Below are 24,489 nucleotides of genomic sequence, written 5' to 3'. Positions count from 1 at the left end.
TATTTCAGTAATTCCATTCAAAAAGTGAAACTTGTATAATGTATAAATTCATTCCACACAGACTGATATATTTCAAGTGTTCATTCCTTTTAATTTTGATGATTATAACTGACAACTAATGAAAACCCCAAAATCAGTATCTCAGAAAATTAGAATATTGTGAAAAGGTTCAATATTGAAGACACCTGGTGCCACACTCTAATCATCTAATTAACTGGAAACACCTGCAAAGGCCTTTAAATGGTCTCTCAGTCTAGTTTTGTAGGTTATACAATCTTGGGGAAGACTGCTGACTTGACAGCTGTCCAAAAGACATTGACATCATTGACATCTTGCACAAGGAGGGCAAGACACAAAAGGTCATTGCTAAAGAGGCTGGCTGTTCACAGAGCTCTGTGTCCAAGCACATTAATAGAGGCAAAGGGAGGGAAAAGATATGGTAGAAAAAAGTGTACAAGCAATAGGAATAACCGCACCCTGAAGAGGATTGTGAAACAAAACCCATTCAAAAATGTGGGGGAGATTCACAAAGAGTGGACTGCAGCTGGAGTCAGTGCTTCAAGAACCACCACGCACAGACGTATGCAAGACATGGGTTTCAGCTGTCGCATTCCTTGTGTCAAGCCACTCTTGAACAAGACACAGCGTCAGAAGCGTCTCGTCTGGGCTAAAGACAAAAAGGACTGGACTGCTGCTGAGAGGTCCAAAGTTATGTTTTCTGATGAAAGTAAATTTTGCATTTCCTTTGGAAATCAAGGTCCCAGAGTCTGGAGGAAGAGAGGAGAGGCACAGAATCCACGTTGCTTGAAGTCCAGTGTAAAGTTTCCACAGTCAGTGATGGTTTGGGGTGCCATGTCATCTGCTGGTGTTGGTCCACTGTGTTTTCTGAGGTCCAAGGTCAACGCAGCCGTCTACCAGGAAGTTTTAGAGCACTTCATGCTTCCTGCTGCTGACCAACTTTATGGAGATGCAGATTTCATTTTCCAACAGGACTTGGCACCTGCACACAGTGCCAAAGCTACCAGTACCTGGTTTAAGGACCATGGTATCCCTGTTCTTAATTGGCCAGCAAACTGGCCTGACCTTAACCCTAGAGAAAATCTATGGGGTATTGTGAAGAGGAAGATGCGATACGCCAGACCCAACAATGCAGAAGAGCTGAAGGCCACTATCAGAGCAACCTGGGCTCTCATAAGACCTGAGCATCGACTCCATGCCACGCCGCATTGCTGCAGTAATTCAGGCAAAAGGAGCCCCAACTAAGTATTGAGTGCTGGACATGCTCATACTTTTCATGTTCATACTTTTCAGTTGGCCAACATTTCTAAAAATCCTTTTTTTTGTATTGGTCTTAAGTATTATTGGAGATATATATATGGAGATACTGAATTTGGGATTTTCATTAGTTTCATTAGTCAGTTTTAATCATCACAATTACATGAAATAAACATTTGAAATATATCAGTCAGTGTGTAATGAATGAATATAATATCCAAGTTTCACTTTTTGAATGGAATTACTGAAATAAATCAACTTTTTGATGATATTCTAATTATATGATCAGCACCTGTATGTGTGAACTATTAAACAACGCAAACGGCTCCCTGATGCATCACTGACACATCGCCGATGACAACCAGATATCTAGAATGCCAAATATCTGGAGGAGTCGGCCGACTCAACATCAACTTCCAGCCAATGAGAGCAGGCAGTTACTGTTTCATTGCAAACCACTTTTTACTTACCTCCAGCTCTCTCTGTAGCTCAGACGATCCCTGCTACCTGTGTGTGCTAATCCATTCTTTAACCCCTATTCTTTGTCTTTATAATTGGTATCTTTATAATAACAAACAACAGCTGTTTTATGTGTAGTGTTGCATCCTTTCCCAATTCACATTTCACGTGTGTTTTCTTAACAAAACGTGGTTTGGAGATCTGCCGTTGTCAGCTCGTGTAGTGTGACCCCCTGTCTACTATCAGTCACGTAGTGTGAACGCCACGACTTCAAGACTCCCGTCAAAAGACGGCAAGTTGTGTAGTCTGAACAGCAGGGCGATCAGCCAATGCTGAAAGTCGTGTAGTCTGCGTGAGCCTTCAGATGAAGTGAAGTGTCACTAATCCAATATTAAAGCAGTTCAGACAGCATACTGTTTATTCAGCAACTTACGCTCTCCTTATGTAACCACCAGCCATTATTTAGACACCACCAAGTACCAATACAGGCAAACACACAGTATCACAGAGGAAACATCACCCATCACTCCTTTCTCTCATTAGCCTAGTTATGTCATGTTCATTCATATCTGCTGAACAGGCAGTAATACCATGATACCCATCAGAATCAGAAGGAGCTTTATTGCCAAGTAGTATTTTACACATACAAGGAATTTGCTGTGGTGATAAGGTGCTACACTTAGACAAACATATAGTCAACATAAATAAATGTAGAAATATATAAATATGGAATGGATGGCCTAAACCTGTCTGTCACCTGTGAAGTGTGAAGTGAAGTTTGGCTTTCATACATCCACAATAATCACTCTCATACTTGGCTGCACAACATACTTGTGTTTTTCAGTTATTTTCTTTGTTTGTTTATTTGCTGAGTAATGTATGTATTTACTCTATATTATTGCAGTGGGCTGCCTAAATGAACGGTTCTCTTTCATTCTTCCTGACTACCAGAGGCAGTGCTTAGCGCTGGATGTCTTGCGGTTCATATTAATAAAGTCACATATGACTTCGCCTATGTAAGCCCACGTCATTATGAAGATGTCCGTTGTATTTTCCTGCAGGTAATAGGAGAATACTGGTTGAAACTAAAAGCTTAAAAAAGAAGATAGCCTATGACTCTTAACAAGTAGCCCTGTAACCGCATGGTTGGAGCTACAGTTTTGTACTCGCAAAGGCTGCAACTAGACAACCGCCGCTCCACTCCTAGCTTTCAGCACAGTGTTTTTGCTGGTACAGCATATAGGACCACATGGTCTTGTAAAGGCTGAGTCAAACCAGCTCCTCGACCAATAAAAGAACACTTCGTCACGTCAGTCAAAGTGCTGGGGGAGTACCTGCTCTGAAGTTGGTAAGAAGATTCTGTAGTGACGTCTTTCATGATATTGTGGGCTTATATAGGCCCAGGTTACATGTGACTTTGTTAATATGAAATACTTTGTGCTCAAGAGATGGGTAACTTTCAGTGTTAAGCACTGCCTCTGACGATCATCCAGAATTAATTTAATCGTATTTACATACACAACTCTCATTTAACTCTAAAAATGATTTTAGATGTTTTAGAGAATTATTCCGGATTAGGTTTTTGTGGGCGTTTTTTAAATTTTCAATTTGTTTCATTCATTAATAGAATAAAATGTTTTTTAGACGGGGGGGAAGAACAGCATGAATAAGCAAATGTTTGACTTGTCTGTGTGCAGAGATGTAGATAAGAAAGGCTTTGTGGACCCGATCAGGACGCTGACGTTGGCCCAGCTGAAACAGGAGCAGACAGACAGGAGTCGAACCCCCACAGGAAAAGATGTCCTCCTACACCACCTCTACCTAGACCCCCACAGCAAGGCTCGCCTGGCAAATACACAGGTGATTGTCGTTATTAGTAGTAGTAGTTAACCCTAACTCCCAACGCTCCTAACCCCATTCTTATAGATAATAGGTGAATTTGTAAAAAAAATAAAAAAATAAATAAAGTGGATAAATCCAACCACACATATGAACTAAATACTATTAACAATGTATGTGTGTGTGTGTGTGTGTGTGTGTATACACATGCATCAACTTAACTGCTGTATTTTTGTTAATATGGCAATATTGTTTCTATCTGTATGGTGAGGTGTGTTTAAAAATGGCTCATATATTACCAAACTTCTTTACTTTAAGAAATGTTAATCAGCCTCTCCTAGGTTACGATGATCTCTCCCTTTAAACTGTAGGTGGACACCACTAACTTGTTGACATTCAATATTTTGTCTGAAAATTAGAAATCCAGCCCTAACAGTGTGTGCATTTTCTTTCCCAGGATGCAGTTCAGGCAGCAGACCGAGCCAGTAAATATAAAGAGGAGAATCGTCAAATCCTGAAAGAGAGTATAGAGGTCGCTCCCTTCACTGCTAAGATCCAGCGCTCCAGTGACCCCGGCATGGACAGGGACAGAGAGAGGAGCAGAGATTCAGCCTTCCCCGTCCGCATACCAGCTCTTGCCTCCCCAAGCCCCAAGGCCAGCCACGCCCATCCCCATGTCATCCAGTCAGAAAAGAGCAACTACTTCACTACGCTGTCCAACAGTGTGGTGAATGAGCCTCCAAGACTTTACCCCTCCAAGGAGCTCAACTCTTACTATGAAAAGGTGTCCAGCGGAGCTCCAGGGGTTGTGGCCAGTGTTGGGGCCGTGGTGTCAAGTCAGGGAGCTCTGTCCCTGGGCAGCTACATCTCTAAAGCCTCCCTCTCCAAGCCTCCTCCCCTCATTAAGCACCAACCAGAAGGAGGAGAGGGTTTAGCAGGGAAAATCACGGAGCAGCTCAGCCAGCAGGTGACACTAGTCCAACAGCAACATCAGCACCACACCGGTATAGACAGGATAGAACGTCGCAGCCCTGCCATTTCTTCTTCCTCCTCCTCCACATCCTCCTCTTTCTCCTCAGCCCCCAACCACCATCATCACCACCACCACCACCACCACCACCAACAGCAGCAGCAGCAGCAACACCAGCTCAGGGTAATGCCATCTCTACACCGAGCGCCTGTCTTCCATCCGCCCACACAGCACGCACTGGAGCGTAAAGAGGCTGCAGAGCGAGAGAGGGAGCGGGAGAAGGAAAGAGAACGAGAGAGGGAGAGAGCAGGTTATGGTGGACGTCTGTCTCCGCCAACCCTCACACCCATCCAGCCAGTTAGCTTAGCGGCAGCGGGTAACAAAACATCAGCGGAGCAGCAGAAGCCCCCCACTCTGCTGCCGGAGCTCAGGGACGTCAAAGGTCATGGAAATGCTGCCGCTGTCAACTGTGTGCCCTCAGCCATCAGTGCGGAGATTATGACTTCACCTACAGACGTGTGGCGAGGTGGAGAGATGATTCAGGAAAGAGGAGGCTTATTCTCGGGAGAGAAAGGACTATCAAGGGGCAAGCCCCAAGCTGCAATGGCATCAGTCATTGTGCGTCCGTCGACATCTATTAAGTATGACAGTTCTGTTGGTGCTAACAAATCTGGTGCTTTGATCCATAAGGAGCTCCCCCAGGGGAGACTCTATCCATCCAAGCTTCAGGGGGAATGTCCTAGACTAGGGGAGTGTGTTAGAGAACCTGGAGCAGGAAGGATTATCCAGCACAACTCCAACCTGGACGACATGTCTGTCCAGTATAAAAAGACTTCTATGCGTGACATGCAGGGAACTATGGGAGCCAGTACCACAAACTCTGTGTGCAGGACTGCCGTTTCAGCTGCATCAGCTTTTGGCATACAGATTAAAAGTCCGACATACTTCCCAGAGCTGGGCTACTCAGTCTCAGCTCGGGGAGAGATTTCAGCCCATAACACTGGCATTGGTGGCTGGGCACTGAGCCACTCAGGTTCAGGAGAGCACCAGGAGGAGTTAGGCTCACGTACCACATCTCCAGCGGGGTCTCTGCCTCCCCCTAGTCCAGCAGGGACACCCCAGCCCTGTCAAAGCCTCACCCCAACACCCAGCTCAATTTCTGGTTCAAGTCAACCTTACTCCTCCTCCTTTGTCCACCTTAAGAAGCACAAAGCTGCCTTGGCTGCAGCCCAATCCAGAAGCAACTTCTCCACTACTCCCACATCCACCACAACTGGAAACTTCTCCCTAACTGTGGATTCAGGGGAGAAAATTCCCATTCACAACTCGCCTCCTCCACCCTCTTCCAGCCAAGCCTCATCATCCTCCATCGACAGCAGTAGCAGCAGCTCGGCAAGCGGGAGCACAACACCAGGCAAGTCTAGTCCCCTGCCTAATGGCCATACCTCTGGATCAGCCTCAACAAGCAGCGGGCAGCCCAGTAACTACCACAAGCTGAAGAAAGCCTGGTTAACCCGACACTCAGAGGAGGACAGGAACACAACTGCTACTACAAGCGCCACCAGTGCTAAACCAGAGAAACAGCTCAGCACCACCACCAGCACAAGTAACACCACAGCCATGTCTGATATGATCAAACCCTGTACCGTCAATCTCAGCGCCTCCACCTCCAGTGAGGTGGACATGAGCAAAGACGGTGGAAGCAAAGTCGAGAGAGAGAGGCAGCTGGAGGAGAAGGTGGGAGGAGCAGCAGGAGGAGGGGAGGAGAGGAAAGCAGCTCCTTTATCAAGGCGAGGTAACAAACGGTCATACGAGTCCGGTTCAGAGAGTGGGGGAGATGACTCTGACAACAGTGAAAGCAAAATGGAGGGCCGAGCCAAGCGTCAGCCTAAACCAACCTACAAGAAGAAACAGAATGATATGGCCAAGAAGAAAGGAGACAATGAAAAGGATGAAGATGATATGAAGCCCAATGGCATCTTCAGATCAGCCAGAGAGAAGACTAAACTCAAGCTGGCCAGCAGCAGTAAGTCTTATTGAAGACGTTTACTTTAGCACTGACAGTCTTTTCTAAATGGTTTCCCAGCCAACGAGATTGAACACGAGTGGCAGTTAAAAGATAACGCTGGCAATATTCTGTACTTTTTAAAATTTATTTTTTTATTTTTTATTTAGATTTAAATGTTACAAAACACATTAGTTCATACCAGATATGAGGACAATATAAAAAACTAAAAGCAGACAAATTACAGGTACAGTCATCCAGTCAGTTATATGAAAAACCCTGAAGTAGACGAGAGATAGGGGTCCCAGGTTAAGTAGAAAGTGTCTATTGGAGTGTGAAGCATACATGTGATGTATTCGCTGGGAATACACTGCTGTATCACCTTGTGCCATGATTTCTTAGAGGAGGCAGAGTCCTTGATCCAAAAAAGCAAAATAGTCTTCCTGGCAGCAAATGTTAGTAGGTTATAAAGTTGCTTGAGCTTGGGCTGAATCTGAGGACCCATGAGGCCCAGGAGGAGATATTTTGGATTGAGCTGTATGGTAGTATTAAAAATATGGTACAAATCTTTGACCACACCAGACCAATAGTTCTGTATTTTTGTACATGACCACATACAATGAAAATAATCACCAACTTCAGTTTTACATTTCCAGCAGAGTGGGGATAATTGTAAATCCATCTTACTTTCAAGGACAGGTGTTATATGTGTCCGGTGTATAATCCTAAACTGAACAGATTTTGTTCTGTTACAAACTGAAATCTTTGCAGCCTTGTCCCATACATCTAACCAAACCTGAGGCTCAATACCACTATGAGAACACAAGGCATTCTCTACAGTACACAGGTCATTGTTTGTTAATGTGGTATCTAGTAATAAAATGCCTAATTTGCAGGAATCTAAAAAAGTCTACCCTCTCTAAACCAAACTGCTGCTGTGGACATTTTCAATTTAGGGTTCCTTTTGCTTTAGATAAAAGAACTCAGCCACCCTTTAAGCACCTTGATAACCTTATTTGTCAGCAAGAGCGGTATCACCTGCATAGGGTAGAGCAGCCTAGGTAAGACACATATTTTAATAAGGGCGACCCTCCCCAGCCATGACAGGGGTATGGTAGCCCAACGCTCAAGATCTACTTTTATGGCATCCTGGAGAGAGGTATAATTAGCCTTATACATCAAATCAGTACTTTTGTTATTTGTTGTTAAATCTCATTGATAGACTCCACCAGCGTTAGTCAGTCTGTTCCCTACTCTGTCTGTTGCTATACCCAAGCCAACTGGTTCCTACCATAAAACATGAATCTTTACAAAGCTCACAAATATTACGTAAGTCAAACAGGGGAAAATGCGTTTGTTGGAGACTATTTTTAGAGGCAAATGAATCCACCTGTGGAGCTGTAAGGAGTATTTGGGGCAGCAGTACAGTGAATGTGGGACTGAGTAAGAATAAACTACTCACTGTTTTAATAGTTTCTGGACAAAAATGTTGCTGGTGGCGACAAGCCCTGCATTTTTACATCACCCTGATTCCCCTGTTCATGTGTATTGCTTGTGAAGCAGAGCAAAGAACCAGCTTATTTATTGAGATGTTCTGGTTAAAGGCGAAGTGTGGCAATTTAACTTCATCAGAGCATTGCCACAGAGCAGCAAAAGCCCAGAGAGGGTAGGATGAAAGCCAAACTGTGTGACAGTGTGAGAACAGCCTTTCCAGAATGACATGAGAAAAAAGAGTGTGAATGGAAACTGTTGCCTATTTGAAGCCAGCACTATCCAAGTCATGTATGTTTTTACTGTCTGTCGGAATTGTTTTATGTCTTTGACACCAAGGTTATGATCAACCCTTTGTTTATCTCATGACTTAATGATGGGAACTCTTCTCAGATGGGATTCCCCGCTCCGTTCTGAAGGACTGGAGGAAGGTGAAGAAGCTGAAGCAGACAGGGGAGTCTTTCCTGCAGGATGACTCGTGTTCAGAAATTGGACCCAACTTGCAAAAGTGTCGGGAGTGCAGGGTGGTCCGCAGCAAGAAGGGCGAGGAGCCGGCACATTCCCCTGTCTTCTGTCGGTTCTACTATTTCAGACGGTATAACTTTCACCAACTTTACATTTGTTTCCTTTCTCTTATGTTTTTCTGACATTTTTATTCATTCCGATGCTTCACACATCCACCCAATATACATTATTCTTCAAGATCCTGTGGAACCCTGAAGCCCCGAGTAATTGGACCTATAATAAGCCCCTAATTCCTCTTCAAACATGTCTGTGGATGCTTTGCTCTTTTCTTGCCTGACTGCAAGCTCTGATTTAAGAGAGTGCATGTCAAAACAGAGTAACACAGATGGAAGGAGGAAGGAAGGAAGGTCTGTTTTCATAAAAAAAATCCTGCCATGGCTACAACACAGAATATTAAAGTGGTCATATTATGCTCATTCTCAGGTTCATCATTTTTTAGGGCTTGTACCAGAACAGGTTTACATGGTTTCATTTTCAAAAAATACCATAGAACGCTCCGTTTTAGCTATGGAGTGATGCATCTCACTTCTGCAAGACTATGTCGGGAGCTGCACATGTACAGTACCTAGTAAAGGACTACTAGCCAATCACGAAGCAGAGTAGGGCGGGCCCTGAGAAGCCAGTAAACATGGCTTCGGTTTAGCTGTATATGTTCTCCAACATGGACTGGAGTTTCAGAGTGGTGAGTTATTAATCTGTAACAAACGTAGGAGAGGCAGCAGGTGGACGTCTTGTCACTGTGCGCTGCAGCTGAGGGTGTTTTTCCACCAGTGTTTTTGAGGGCATGTCTGACTAGCCGCTAGGTGAGCATTATGACACGTGTTTTTTTGTGATGTCTCTAGAAAGCGGGAAAAAAAGGCTGGACTACAGACAAGCTCTTTTCGGGCGGTTCAGAGCAGTGTTTTCTGTGTGAGATGGGAACTCCCTTTGGGGTAGACTTTGAGCTTTTTCACTTTCCAAAAAGGTATATAACTCAATAAAAGAGAGGGGAAAAGCATAATAAGACCTCTTTAATCATATGGCTTTTGCAGTGTGTAATACCACTTTCTGTGTTTCTCCCTCTCAAACATGCACATTTACTGTGAATGCACATTGAACACACATACATACACACACACAAACACACTTGTGTTGGATAAGCAGCAGTTGCAGTCTGGGGTCTAACGGGGTAAATCTGCCAAAGAGGATATTCTGCTTTATAATCTTTTCCTCACTGCAGATCTGCTGCAATCTCTGTCTCCCCCCTCCCTTTTTCTGCATCTCCATTTGTAAATCTGGCTCTCTCTCACCCTATCTCACCTCCTCCCTGTCTGACCCAGTAGCCTGGGAATTTATGAACCTGTACTTCCAGTGGCTGCAAGATTTTGAAATGAAAAGGGAAAGCTTTATAAATATGTGTGATGTTGTCCTGCCCCTCACATCTCCCTCGCCTACCAAATCCTGGTCAAAAAATGTAGTCTGCTTCAGCAACTTCAGAGAAGTGATGTGAGTGGATAAACTATGCCGCTACATCAGCTACACAATTTACCAGCGTTTGACTGGAGACCATTTCTGACAGAATTCTGAAGAATATCCTACTTTACTTTATGTTTGTGAAGCAAAAGTAACCATAGCTATACTTAATAATGTATGTGGCACTTACCGCTTGTATAATTTATCAGCACTGCAAGGGTCCCTTGTCCAACTGCAATTTAAACAGCATGCAAACATGTTACACGTTGCGCACATATCTGATCATGATAATACATATCTGAGTGTACCCAGTGGTTGTGAATGATGCTTTTCATATGTATCTACTTTCAGTACCTTTACTGGACAAACTAACTAATTTACAAGTAACTTGTTTCCTCCCATGCAGGCTTTCCTACAGTAAAAATGGAGTTATCCGGATGGATGGCTTCTCCACTCCAGACCAGTTTGATGATGAAGCCCTGGCCCTGTGGGTCCCTGGGGTGATGGAGGAGAGCCACCTGGACCAAACCACAGCCAAGTATATCCTCAGCTTCATCGGAGACAAGTTCTGTCAGATGGTTGTGACTGAGAATACTGCAGCCACCTGGGTCAAGAAGGATGGTAAGGTGCCTTGAAAAATGGCTGCCAATTTGATTAAATAACTGTAACTATGTTAACAATTAAACCCGTTTTGTTTGTGTTTCAGCCAAGCTGGCGTGGAAACGAGCTGTGAGGGGGGTGAGAGAGATGTGTGACGCCTGCGAGGCAACACTCTTTAACATCCACTGGGTTTGTCAGAAATGTGGCTTTGTTGTCTGCTTGGACTGCTACAAGGCCAAGGAGAGAAGGAACTCCAAAGGTCAGTTTTGTGTATGTTTGGACAGTTAAAGTTGGAGTCAAATGAGAGGCCAGACAAGCAGGCTATATATAAATGTCAGGTTCACTTACTTCTTTAGAACATGCTTCTGTTCTTTACTTTTCTTTTTTTTTAACGTGTTCTGGCTGCACTGTAAGTTCCAGGTGTTTTCATCCTGGAAGTACAGGTGGCAATGATTCATCAGACCCCCCCCAAAAACTTCATGTATAAATTTGGAAACCTAAACATAAAATCTGAACCTGAACATGACCTGACAAATACTTAATTGACATTCAAAGCAAATGGAAACAGTTGATCTGTTTATTTTTTACTGACTTGCGGTATGCAAACATGTCTTTATAGTTACCAGATTATTATAGTATCTTACAGTACAGTTGTACAATTTACTGCATAACCTTTCTCTAAGTAACCTGGTGTCTTGTCAGCATGTAAACATACTGCATGTGTATGTAAGCTTCCTCCTCTCTAAATCAGCATTTAGTGAAAGGTGTGCATGCGTGCACACTTATGGGGATTATTACAGCAAGTGACTTGTATCTCTCTTTTTTTGATCAGATAAAGAACTATACGGCTGGCTGAAGTGTGTGAAAGGCCAGCCTCATGATCATAAACACCTGATGCCAACACAGATCATACCTGGCACAGGTACACTATACACTCCTGACTCTTTATCTTCCTGTTTACACCATGTCTGCATTTCACGGTCCTTTATTTCTTAGCTGCTTTCTCGAGTCATTTCCTGAACACACATACAGTAGACTAGTGCTGATGTGGGTTGAAGATTGATAATGTTTTTTTTTAACTCAACCAATGGCAGTCGTCATGCGACTGCAGTAATGCATTAACTTTTAATAAAGGTTGAGGTTGTTTTCCCCATAAACCTTTTTCCTGAAATGTGTTTCAGTGCTGACAGAGTTGGTGACTTCCATGCACTCTTTGAGAGAAAAACACAACATCAAATCCTACTGTCCTTGTACCAACAAGCAGAACCTCCTCACCAAACTTCCAGCCACCAACGGAGTCTCACAGGTACTACTGACTATTTCTTTCTGAGCTAGGAGGCTGTGTGTCACAATAATTGTTTTTATAGTTATCTAATATGTTGTTTGAAATGTACTGTAAATGTTAGCTATGGACACCTAACGTGTTGACTTCTAGAAGGCCACAACAGACGGCAGGCAAAACTAGAGTAACCCCAACATGCACCAGGAATAACTTTTAATAAATAACTTTCCCTTGTTGAATGAAATACTATATACTATGTACTCTGCAACCAAGTAATATTTGTTTGTTTGCTCTTAAATTCATGATCACCAAGGTATAATTGTAAGAGTGGAAACCCAATGTTGTTCTAGTGGGCCCTACCTGGCTTACAGATGCCTTACAGATGCTAACTGATGGTTGTTGTTGCACAGAACAGCTACCGACCCTTAAAATTAAATTTCAAATGACCTGAGTCTACCTGCTGGCAGTAACGGTATGGATGCTCTAATGTGCCATTATTTATTCTGGAGCAGACGGGTCAGATGAAACCAATAAACATCTTAAATACCAATCAGGTGGAAAGAGGGTCATGAATTTTATGTTTTCTATTTTATGTTTAAATGCAAAATATTAGAGTTTGGCTGATTATTGAATAAATTGGGAAGTTATTATACATGTTGTTGGGACGATTTTGCCTTTACAGGATCTGGAAGAGGAGCGCTTAAACCTTTCCTGCTTTATCACTGTTTACAGTGACTTTTCACCCTCTCTCTGACCTTCTTTGTATAACAAGCTGAACTTGTCATTGTTCTGTCAACCTTTAACCCTCACCTTTTGCCAGGTTCTGCAGAACGTCCTGAACCACAGTAACAAACTGTCTCTGGTGAAAGCTGAGCCAGGCTCTGACCGAGGAGGCACCAAGGCAGAGACAAACGGAGGAGGTGTTGGAGGAAGCAGTCCAGGCAGCGATGCAGGAAGTGCTGCTGTCACCCCACCAGAGTCCCAGTCACCTCTGCACTTTCTGGCTGATCTGGCAGAGCAGAAATCTAGGGAAGAAAAGAAAGGTGAGGGGAAGTTTTGAGAATGGGGAGAGATTAATTTGCTTTATGCTGTTAACTTTTAGAGTCAGTACAATCCTCTAGACCTCCAGAAAGTACATTAGTGATTAGCAACCTCTTTTTACCCCTGCCTCCCTCCTAACAGAAAACAAGGAGTCAGTGCTGTTGGGTAAATCAGTGAAAGAAGACAAAAGGGGAGACAGCCTGGAGGTCCTGCAGCAGTGTAAAACCACCTCACTCGTGGCTAACAGTACGGAGCAGGGCTCCACACTCAGAGATCTGCTCACCACCACAGCAGGGAAACTGAAGCTGGGCTCTACTGATGCTGGAATCGCTTTTGCACCAGTCTACTCTACTGCTTCACAGGTACATTTATCTACACACCTACCCTAAGTATGCTGTGATATATGTATAATAAATATAAATGTATTATTTATTCATTTATTCTACAAAAACAACATCACATCTCTTTTACCACCTTGTCTTGTCAATGCACACTGCAAAAGTGGGAGAGAAATCAGGTTTAAATATTGAAATATTATTTTTCCTCTTCATAAAGACTGGAAAAGGTGGTCGGACCATGCCCAATATCCTTGATGACATCATCGCTTCAGTAGTTGAGAATAAAATCCCCGCCAGCCGCCAGAACATCACCACCAAACTGTCAATCAAGCAGGAGCCTGTCACCCTAGGCAACAATAACAACAACAACCCTGCCTCTGCTGTTACTGAAGATGCCAAACCAGAGAGGAAGAAGTCAGCGCCTGTTACTGCAGCAGTGTCAGAGGAATCAGCCAATCACTATCCAGATATTTCCCATTGCTGGTTAAACAACAGACAGTTACTGTGGCTCAAAGATCACCGCAACCAGAACAACTGGAAGCTGTTCAGAGAATGCTGGAAACAAGGACAGGTATACATCAGTCGTAGTAGTCATAGCAACAGTACTGTACTAATATTAATTAGTAAAGTTATTAGTGATTCCCGCAGCCAAATGAATGGTTTTGTGTTTGTCCAGCCTGTGTTGGTGTCAGGGATCCATAAGCGACTGAATGCCAGTCTGTGGAAAGCTGACTCCTTCAACCAGGAGTTTGCAGACCATCAGGGAGACCTCCTCAACTGTAAAGACCAGGTGGTGTCCAACTCCGGAATCAAGGAGTTCTGGGATGGATTTGAGGACCTCACCAGTGAGTTCATGTCCGCTTGGTCTCACTGTTCTGGTTTCATTGATTCTAACAGCTGCTTACACACGTCACCGATGTGAGATGATGTCACCATGAACAGTGCTAAACAATTATTGACTCAGTCTAACTAAAGTCGTCTTACTGTTCAGAGCGACCCAAATCCAAGGATGGAGAACCTATGGTCTACAGACTGAAGGACTGGCCATCTGGAGAAGAGTTCATGGCCCTAATGCCCTCAAGGTTTGCATACACACATTTCAGTCTTTTTCACTGTGTTACCCCCTGTGCAGCAGAATCTTTAGCTTTACAACCCAAAACAAAAAATGTAAACTGCTAAAAATGCTAACGATGCATTTCATCAGCACAGGATACAGAAATATGCTAAAGACATTGTGAGCCCTTCTGAAAGAGGTGTCTTTGCAGATATGATGACTTGATGAAGAACCTGCCCCTGCCAGAGTACTCAGATCCAGAGGGCAACCTCAACTTGGCCTCCCACCTGCCATCTTTCTTTGTCAGGCCAGATCTGGGGCCAAGACTATGCTGTGCCTACGGTAGGAAGGAAATCTACTACTCTTCACTCTCTACTAATAAAAATTAGTGAGGAGATAAGATATGATGAGCTTAGTTAGTGGCTAATCAGTAGTTTACCAAGTTGGATTCCAATCACTTCTTGTAGCACAGTCCTGGAGTTCACAAATCTGTCTAGACTCATACATCCACACCTGACAAACATCTGGAGACTGGATTTGATCTATTGGTAGGTGGGTTTACCCCAGGATATGTATGTAGTGAAGAACTACTTGATTCTGGTTGATATTAAGTAGACGTCCCCCTGTCCTTACCCCTGCTGCATTATGCACACCCTTTTGACGTTGCAGTCCATAGTTTTATCATTCCAGTTTAAATGTTTTATGCAGATGGGACCCCCTGTACCCTTCTTCTTATGAATAAGTGTTTTGTCTCCCTGTAGGTGTAGCTGCGTCTCAGGACCAGGACTTTGGGACTGCCAACCTCCATGTAGAAGTTTCAGATGTCGTCTCTGTTCTGGTCTATGTGGGAGTAGCTAAAGGCAATGGAGTCCTGTCTAAAACTGGTAAGGCTTACTTCAGTCAGTTAAATCATCAACTTAAAAGACTGGGTGGACTAACATGAACGTATTCTCAGTTACTGTACAGGAAGGAAGGGAGAAAAACAAAACAATGAAGGAATGAATAAAGGCCTGACTTTTGTTTTGTTAGCTCTGCTCCCCTCCTCCCCCACTCATCATAATTAACACCAGGATTCACAGACACACACTGACACTTGTCATCCTTGGAAATATCCAAATATCTCTCTTCAAAGAGTTGACTTGACTTTAACACTATACTCTTTATAAATACTGTGTCAAGCTGCTGCTTTAGCTGTGTGTTAGAGTTACAGACTTGAATATTTTGTTTTTAATTCTTGTCAGTTTATTTCACAGCACACTTTGCAGAATACAGAAAAATGGAGCCTTAAGGAAACAGATGCTTTAAGAGTTGCAAACACAGGGGTCCTGAATGGAAGATTAATGATACACAATTGAAACACAATAACACAATCAAGTAGTACCTAGCTTGCTGAAATAGCACCCACTTTTCAGTTTCTTTTGGTGTTCTCATTTTTTCAGCCTTGCCTTGTGAGACAGCATTATCTTTTGCATGAATAATGTATAAACAAACACTAAAGATTGTTAGTTAAAAGGTAATGATTTGCTTTCTTCTCTATGTATCATATTGTAAACCAAATAGCTTGGGATTTTTTTACAGTTGAGAAGAGCAAGACTAGTGATGGGTGTTGGATGGATGTATTTTTGACGGACTAAAAGACAAAATACTGAATGATTACTTGATACATTTTTGAAATTTTTTTAATGATAATCAAATGCAGCTTTAGAAACACAAGTGTGTGTGTCTGTGTGTAGGAGTGTTGAAGCGTCTGGAGGAGGAGGATGTAGATGAGGGGGTTCGGAGAAGGCTGAAAGACTCCAGTGAGACACCGGGGGCACTGTGGCACATCTACCTCAACAGAGACATGGACAAAGTCCGAGAGTTCCTGCACAAGGTCAGCACTCTGATAAAGATACTGAAGAACTGCAGCAGCTTCAAATGAAAATGTAGAGGACTTCAGTACAAATATTGATCTCACTAACACCTTCCTCTTCCCCCACTTACCAACCACCACCTCAGCTCTGTACGGAGCAGGGACTGGATGTGTCGCTTGACCAGGACCCAATCAGAGAACAGAGCTTGTACCTGAGCAGGAAGCAGCGTCAGCGGCTGCTGGATGAACACGGAGTTCAGGGCTGGACTGTGGTTCAATTCCTGGGAGATTCTGTACTTATTCCAGCAGGGGCCATGCACCAGGTATATACAACATTCACACTCACACACACACACACACACACACAGATCACCACACATGTAAAATAATGGAAATATTTTCCCTGAGTTATGGGATTCAGATTATTGTTGATTCAGATTTCAGACTTTTGGCACTCGTCATGCATCTTCACAGCCCTTTTAGACTTTTTTATCCAGGGATCAGTAAAGTGTCCTCACATCCTCCCTCCACCCTCTGTCCTGTCTGTCAGGTCCAGAACCTCCACAGTTGTGTTCAGGTCATCAATGACTTTGTGTCTCCCGAGCATGTGGCCAACTCCTTCCACCTGACCCAGGAGCTCCGACCCAATAAAGAGGAGGTCAACTATGAGGACAAACTACAGGTGATGGAACACAGCTCAGTCATTTAACACAACCCTGTTCAAATCATTTTCTAATGTGGAGTGAATATGCTTTCTCTCACTGGCTTTTATTAGATTTACTGATTCAGTCAGCTTCTCTGTGTATGTGTGTGTGTGTGTGTGTGTGTGTGTGTGTGTGTGTCATTACAAAATGTGGACAGAGAGTGGCAGAATGAGTCATCACGAGCGATGTTCTCAGGACATTGAGTCCCTCTGCTCTGAATACACTCCACACATCCTCCCATAGACAGGATTGAACATGAGTCTCTGTCTGCCTGTTTGTAATTAAATTATGTCTATACTCAATATTTTTAACTCCAACTAGATTACATTACATTACATTTAGCTGACGCTTTTATCCAAAGCGTATTACAATTGCTATGCATGTCAGAGGTCACACGCCTCTGGAGCAACGATTGGTCAAGTGTCTTTCTCAGGGACACATTGGTGGATGGGTCACAGTGGGAATCGAAGCCGGGTCTCTCACACCAAAGGCATGTGTCTTATCCATTGCACCATCACCACTAAAAATGAGAAATCCTGTTTCATCATTACTATAAATTGTATGTTTGCGTGAAATAATTCTACAGTGATTACACTTCATGATTCAGCTCCACCCCACCATGTTGTAAACAACATACATACAATACAAGTATGTATTGACAGATGTGTAAGTGTTGAAGAGAGAGCAGTTGAACCCAACTTTGTTTCCTGAAACAATAAAAGGAATGAATAATAGTTTCTTATACATTTAGAACTGGCTCCATCTTTGAACTGTTTGTTTTTTTTAAATATATTTTCTATATCATATTGTCATATACCCCTGAGTGTCATTTACTCAGGGGTGACCTCTGTCTAGACACACTGCTCTGCCAGAAAGGTAGCGCTGCAGAGATGGGTTTCTTAGTGGCCTTCCTGTCCAGGATTCTTCTACTTGAGTAGTCCTGATGGCTCCACACTTCTTCCATATTACAATGATGAAGCCAACTGTCTCCTCAGATGTTCCAAAGGTTTATCAGTCGATAATAGATATCAGTAGATTTTCCCCAAGTCTGTACTTACAGATAACTACAGAGACTTTCCTGGACTTGGCAAGGTGTGCAAGGGGGGAATGTATGAAAATGCCTGAGTACTGTGTGTCTTTCTAAATAATGTCCACTCACTCATTTGGCATAGTTGCACTCACATCAAATCCTAGATAAATCTTAAGAATGGTAAAACAAAACCAGACTGGATCTGAGCTCACTTTACAGGTTTACACTGAGGGATCTGAATCCATATTTAGACCAGGTATTTACTGTGTCCCCGTTTTAATGGATTTTTTTGCTAATGTTCTATAACTGCAAAATCCATAACACAAAATGTCGACTTTGCTGAGCTGCTGAAATTTAAAAACACAACAGGCTGCTTCCATCCTGCCTGCTAAAGACTGGAATCAGGCCTACAGTGATAAAATGTGAAATCACTTTGATTATCATCTAAACTTTATACACTGTTTGAAATTGTGATATAGTATTGTATTTCTGCTTCTTTGTTGTTTGTGTGTGTATTTCCTATTGCCAGTTAACTGTATACTGTATATAGGGTTAAAGGTGAGGTTTTAGGGTCATCGCTCTGAATAGTTTTGTACCGAAGTTAAATAATTAAACAGGGAGAACATAAATCTGTATATAGTACGCATATTGCAGGAGTATCTGAGAACTGAAGAGGGGGATGCAGCCCTGAAATTACAAAATAATGTTTTACAAAACTTTCATACATAGCTTGCAAAGTGTGGAAGTGTGTGTGTATAAAGGATGCTGTAGGTTCACAACGATTCAGGTCTGTCCTAACACAACGGTCAGGTGCCCATAGAAACAGGTTGTGCTTGCTATAATTGTTCCTCTGTTCCGACAGTGGAAGTGATGGGGGGCAGACAACCTCTGGGTGTTACTATCCCTCCACTCCAGCTCAGTAAACACACTTTGGAAAGTATTCACTTAATTTATCGAAATCAAGCTGCCAAAGCACCATTTACATCATTTACTTTGGCAGTGCATCAGAGAGGGATCTCCTGATGGCCAGTAGAACAGCAAGTAAAACCAGTTTCTGTGTTCATATGGGCACCTGGTTGTTGTTTTTAATATGGACATGAAAATATAAACCTTGATTGGCTCATAGCCACTTCAAATACTACACTGAAGCTGATGATACATGGAGCAACTTTTAGAGCAATGGTGCGGGGCAATGTTGCTGTCAATGGTAATGAGTAAAGATTACTACCATAATCCCCTTCCACCATCACTCCCCCACCCTCCCCGCACCACCGCTGTTCAAAATATAGTCAGACTTGCCACCAGCAACATTGCTCAAAAAGTTGCCCCGTGTATCATCAGCTTTAGTTTTTGGTTCAGGATTGAAGTACGAGCTCTGTCCCAGTCTGACGTTAGTAATGAAACTCTTGTGGAATACGTGCAGCTGTGAAAACTCTGTCTCCTCATCCTCAGGTGAAGAACATCCTGTACCACTGTGTAAAGGAGGCCGTCAGCTCCCTGAAGAGGGGTAGCGCTGAGGAAGATGACGAGGAAGAGAACTCATGACACCCCATCGGCGGCATCCACGCCTTCAAGAGAGGGACATGACTCCCATGAGCACCTCGCTCTGCCTACTCCCACCTCCTCACGTGGAGGACTGTTATCACGTGACTGCAAGAGGTGGTGATGTGACCCATGGGTACTGCACCTGCATCACACATCCAGGTGGCCAGTGAGAGCCACGCCCATCTCCATCATCACCCCAAACCTTCAGTGCCAAGAGGAGACAAACACAAGACATGAGGGGCCACTGGATAGGCAGGGATTAAACCTCAACTACCACACCTCTTTGTGTTTCATAAACTCAGAACACAGGGAGGACAGAGGATGAAGAGGGCAGCATGTTGGTTGTGAGCCTTATAAAAGCCACTACGCTGGAGTGAAACAGCACTACAAGCCTCCAATGAAACAAAACGGAACTCTTTAGTGTGAATGATGGTGCGTTTAGCTAAGATCCAGTTTCCTTGGAGACTCAGACTGGTCACAGGTTTGATGGCAGCAGCAGTGATGATGAAGACACAGCTGCTCTCTCATTGTAATCTGCTGTGGATTATAAAGGCCAGGAGGTTTAATCCCTGTTTTTAGCAGCAGCCCACACAACGTCTTGGATAGAAGATTTTTCTGATCACGTCAGCATCACCAGCAGCAAGCAGCATCAGGATCAAAAAAAGCAAGAAAAAAGGTTTGAGGGGGAAAAAATGCAAAACAGAAATCTCAGATGTTTCAGTCAGCAGGCAGTGAGCTCTGCTGCTCCCTCCTTTTTTGTTCCTTCTGTGATTTGTCTGTTCATGTCCTCTTTTCTAGTTCTGTTGTTTTATTTCCTCTGTGAAGATGTATTTATTTTATAGCTCTATGGTATGCGATGTTATTGAGAGAAAAAGCATTGATGTAAATGTGACTTGTACAGTTTTTTTTCTTTGCTATGTGATTTTCAGTTGTAATACGGCTCTACTGTGATGGAGGACACACACACACACACACACACACACACACACACACCAGCTAATGCCTGTAACTTTGGGAAATGTTGATGCTCTACAGTCCTCATGCCATAAATACATTTATTGAAAATGAACTGCCAAACTATTGTAAAGATTGTGTAAACTTGTATTATGTAAAGAAAGAAAAAAATGGCTTCTACACTTCAGCATTTTATGAAAAAAAGTATTTGCTGTAACATTGAGACATTTACAAAAAAAGATGTAATTTATTTAAAAAAGAATGGGTTGTCTTGTTTTTGTTTTGTTAAGATTTACTATGGTGAACTTTTGAAGTTAAAAGATAAAATAATGAAAACTATAATATGTAAATATATACATATAAACAGTCACTGAGGTATTTTTTTAAAACATGGCTTGCTTCAAGTTCACATTTTAAAGTGCAAGTGTTACATGCTTTGTACATTGAAGTTCAAAAGGGTTTTACATTTTCCATTAAAATGGATTTATCAAACGTTTTGTGTTGTGTTTTCAATGTAGGGCTACACAATTTGGAGAAAAAGTCATATTGTGATTATTGTGGACAATATTACGATTTGCGATTCAATTATGATGGAACAAATGGTGAGTCTACTTCCTTGATTATCAAGGAAAATGCACAAAAAATGACATTTTAGATTGTGTATTTTTCAACTTGAACAAAGTTAAACAATAAATATTTAGAACAATAACTAGTATAACGTATAACCGAACCAAGGGGAGCGTGTTGCTCTACGAGGAGGCGGCTAGAAGGAGCAAATATTGGCACACTGGCAATGGCTAAATCTACATCTGTCCACTGCAGAGGCTATATCCACTATTTCTATTTATTTATAAGGACAGCACACATTAATCAACATTACTGTAAATGAGCCAGTGTTAGCCTACTGGCTAATTTTCAACTGCAGTCCTTCAGCAAGATGTTACCTTAATTGATACCTGGAGGTGGAGCTAGTTTACATGAGTGTATTAGTATAATATTATAACATTAAATAAAGAGTATAATGTTCAGTTAATAGTATACTGTTAGTAGAACAATAAAAGCCTATATTAATTACAATAGTGTCATTTCATCTAATAGTATACTATTTTACCACTAGTTGAATATTATTTCAACTATTTAATTAATATAAACTATTAGGCTTGGTTGTAACGTTAGCGGGTTCACCATGTCATTTCTGTGGGGTTTATTTAATCCTTGTGCAAGAAAAAAGGCTCTATATTGGTGTCTTATTTGTTAATGCTATGAACTAACATCTGAAAGTTTGCTGTAGAACGTCAACCTTTTTTTAATGTCCCGCCCCATCCAGGCTGTGATTGGTCTGTTGCCAAATGGTGACTGACAAGCACGTCGGCTTAATGAAAAGTTGAACGTGTTGAACAACAAAAGGCACCGATACAGTTAACGTTAAATGGCCAGCGAGCCAAACCCAAACCTTACTTATCTTCCCTGTTTTCTTCTGTCCTACTGCTTTAGCTGCTGCCGAAGTCTCTCTGTCTCAGAGCCACCGGAGCACCGGCATTTTTCTGGGCGCTCTGGAGACAAGGCCTGTAGCGGTAGGTTGTTTTAAAAGTTACTCACACACTGCTCATGAATCATTTTTCTGATTGCACATATCTGTTTGTAGAGGCACGTGAGAGAGCTCTGTGTGGGCGGGGACAATGAGGAGACAGCGGCGCTCAGGGAGGAGAGAGTCGCACACACCTTTTCTGTTTTAGAAATCGCACATGTCGACATCGTGATTGCGATTAGATTAATCGTGCAGGCGCGATATTCAGGTGAAGACACTGGAAATGAATAACCAAATGGGTTTACATTTTCTTTGTTGTTCCATTCAAAAATTACTAAGGAAGAACCTTTTTGCGATCATTAAAGAATTTTCAAATCACACCCACAGTAATATACAGTATTTCCTGTTATACCATAATTTACTGTGTTTCCTGGATCACAAAAGTCACATTTCCAGAAAGGGATGAAATATGTAAACTGGTGAAAGAGTTTGCCTTTGATTTTGTGTCAGGGTAAATGGGCGACTTATGATCGGGTCAGCACAACAAAACCCGTTCAGCTCACAACTTAATAACAAGAAAATAAATATCTACAGGTGATGCTCAATCTCAAAAGGATGTTGATAGTAAGTGGTTGAAAGTTAGAAAAAGGTCTGGATGCTATCCACTGACCACGTGTTAAGACTTGCGCTGTGTGATCTCACCACTAGGTGGTGCTGTTATTCCATGTTATGTTGAGAAAACAATATCAAATCAAAAATGTATTCTTGTATGTATGTCATGTTTAGTGATGCATCGCCAAGATCTTGCAGTGATTGATGGCCAGTACAACCAACCAAAGCAGCCTTCTTTAGCCCGAATTTCAAGGACATCACCCATCTTTTCCCACCTTGTGTGTAGGCCCTACTCATGACTTGTTCAGTTTTGTGCTATGTCTGAAATCCAGACTACAAACTGGGTGTATCCCACAGCTGCAGTCGGATTCTTAGTCTTATGTCATAAATGTAAATAAAAAGCCGCTGAAGCCCTGATGTCAGTGTGTTCACTGGTTCATGTCTGGATCCATCACACAACAGCCATGTTCACGTCTTCTTTACTGATGTTATCTTACAGGATGTGTAGGCATTAAAGTTATTGTTAAGTCATCCTTCTCTTTTTCACTTCTTCTGTCGGTAGAATCCACTTGAGCAAAGATCATTTGCATTTAAACTCTGGCCAGTTTATTACAGGCTGTTCCTTCAGTGTGTTATTTTTTAAACTATTATGTAGTCTGCAGATACACAGACTAGCTGTATTCAGAATTGCTGTAAATCTTTGTGATGATGGTGTGACATCATCTTCCTAGCACCATTAAACAGAAATAAAGACAACATAACAGTGAAGTGACACTGAACACATAATTTGTATCTGAGGGAGCTGCTGAGGTGTCAGTCAGCGTCTTAGTATTCATCTTTTATTTAGAGTGTCACTGTACCTTGTGAGGTTTTAACTGCTCTTACATGCACTACTCAGACATCACAGGAAGAGAGAGCTGCAGAGCAATCCAGACATTCTTATTGTTTATAGTTCACTGTGAGACCAACTATCAGAGCTGAGTTCATGTGTTGCATACATATCAGTATAATACAGAATTGATTTGCAGCAGTAAGACGAATTAATGCATATGAGTCAGAGGACTGCTGAATTAGCTTTGGAAAAGAAAAGGTGAATCATCATAGAATCCAGCAGCAGGGCGCCAGTCTCTGTCTGTGTCAGCCTCATCCTGTAGCTTTATCACAGACCAAATGAAACTTCAGATCAAATAATAAACACCAGAAATGCATTGGGATTCCTTATCTACAACAATTCTGTAAAGACAAAGACTAAAGGTAATAAAATTCAGTGAGAGAAAGCCAATATGACTTTAGAGGAACCTGATTAAGAAACAGTGCATGGCCAGATTCATCTGCTGGGGGGCCTAGGGAGAAATTTTGATGCCCCCCCCCACACACACACACACACATACACACATTAAATGAACAGACATTTCTAAGAGCCAGCTGAATACTGGTGTGCTCACTGGAACACTCTATGATGAGCAGCTTGATAGCTGAACGCTCTGGCTCCTAGTCTACTTTTGGAGACTCTAGGAACCGCAAGTAACCCTGCATTCTGGGAGCGCAGTGCTCTGGTGGGGTAGTAAGGTACTATGAGCTCTACAGGAGAACTATGATCTCTTTTCATGGTTCTTATCAGTACACGTGACCATGATCATATTGACGTTGGATCGATCTCTGGCAATCTTCTGCAGATGTGTCCAGACATCCAGCATTCCTTGTGTCACAGAGGGGCTTCTGATCACGAGGCTGCTGGTCATAAACTTTCCACCTTCATGAAGAAACAATTTCCTCTGTGGTGCTGATGGATGGAGAGTAAGGTGGAAGGAAACGGGCTGTAAACACTCGCCACATCGTCGTGTACAATTACAAAATGTTCTGGATTTGCCTCACCTGCCCCCTCTCCTCACTCGGCCAATCTTTGATAGAGGTCATCGAGGATTGAAACCAA

At 42.5% G+C, this 24,489-nt stretch overlaps 1 protein-coding gene and 1 long non-coding RNA gene across 2 annotated transcripts in view; both read left to right on the top strand.

Moving 5' to 3' along the window:
• jmjd1cb (jumonji domain containing 1Cb) overlaps window positions 1–20,438 on the top strand; it is a 143,255-nt gene extending 122,817 nt beyond the window's left edge. Inside the window, 18 exon segments of the mRNA XM_038736358.1 lie at window positions 3,432–3,594; window positions 4,031–6,569; window positions 8,433–8,634; window positions 10,423–10,637; window positions 10,723–10,875; window positions 11,449–11,538; window positions 11,798–11,922; window positions 12,719–12,941; window positions 13,081–13,301; window positions 13,495–13,848; window positions 13,954–14,122; window positions 14,269–14,359; window positions 14,543–14,673; window positions 15,093–15,215; window positions 16,065–16,204; window positions 16,330–16,506; window positions 16,734–16,865; window positions 19,370–20,438. Of these exon segments, the coding sequence (XP_038592286.1) occupies window positions 3,432–3,594; window positions 4,031–6,569; window positions 8,433–8,634; window positions 10,423–10,637; window positions 10,723–10,875; window positions 11,449–11,538; window positions 11,798–11,922; window positions 12,719–12,941; window positions 13,081–13,301; window positions 13,495–13,848; window positions 13,954–14,122; window positions 14,269–14,359; window positions 14,543–14,673; window positions 15,093–15,215; window positions 16,065–16,204; window positions 16,330–16,506; window positions 16,734–16,865; window positions 19,370–19,462 (5,341 nt within the window). The 3' untranslated portion in view covers window positions 19,463–20,438.
• A 1,408-nt stretch (window positions 20,439–21,846) lies between these two features.
• Window positions 21,847–22,973, top strand: LOC119916270. Its single transcript, XR_005447084.1, has 2 exons — window positions 21,847–21,990; window positions 22,731–22,973. It is a non-coding gene; the product is annotated as an uncharacterized LOC119916270 (long non-coding RNA).
• The last annotated feature ends 1,516 nt before the right edge of the window (window positions 22,974–24,489 follow it).

Source organism: Micropterus salmoides, unplaced genomic scaffold (assembly GCF_014851395.1).
Source record: "Micropterus salmoides isolate LMB-PRFRI ecotype aquatic unplaced genomic scaffold, ASM1485139v1 Ms_hic_scaffold_21, whole genome shotgun sequence".
Lineage (NCBI taxonomy): Eukaryota > Metazoa > Chordata > Actinopteri > Centrarchiformes > Centrarchidae > Micropterus > Micropterus salmoides.
The sequence above is the reverse complement of the archived record's forward strand: the minus strand, read 5'-3'. Positions and strand labels throughout refer to the sequence as shown.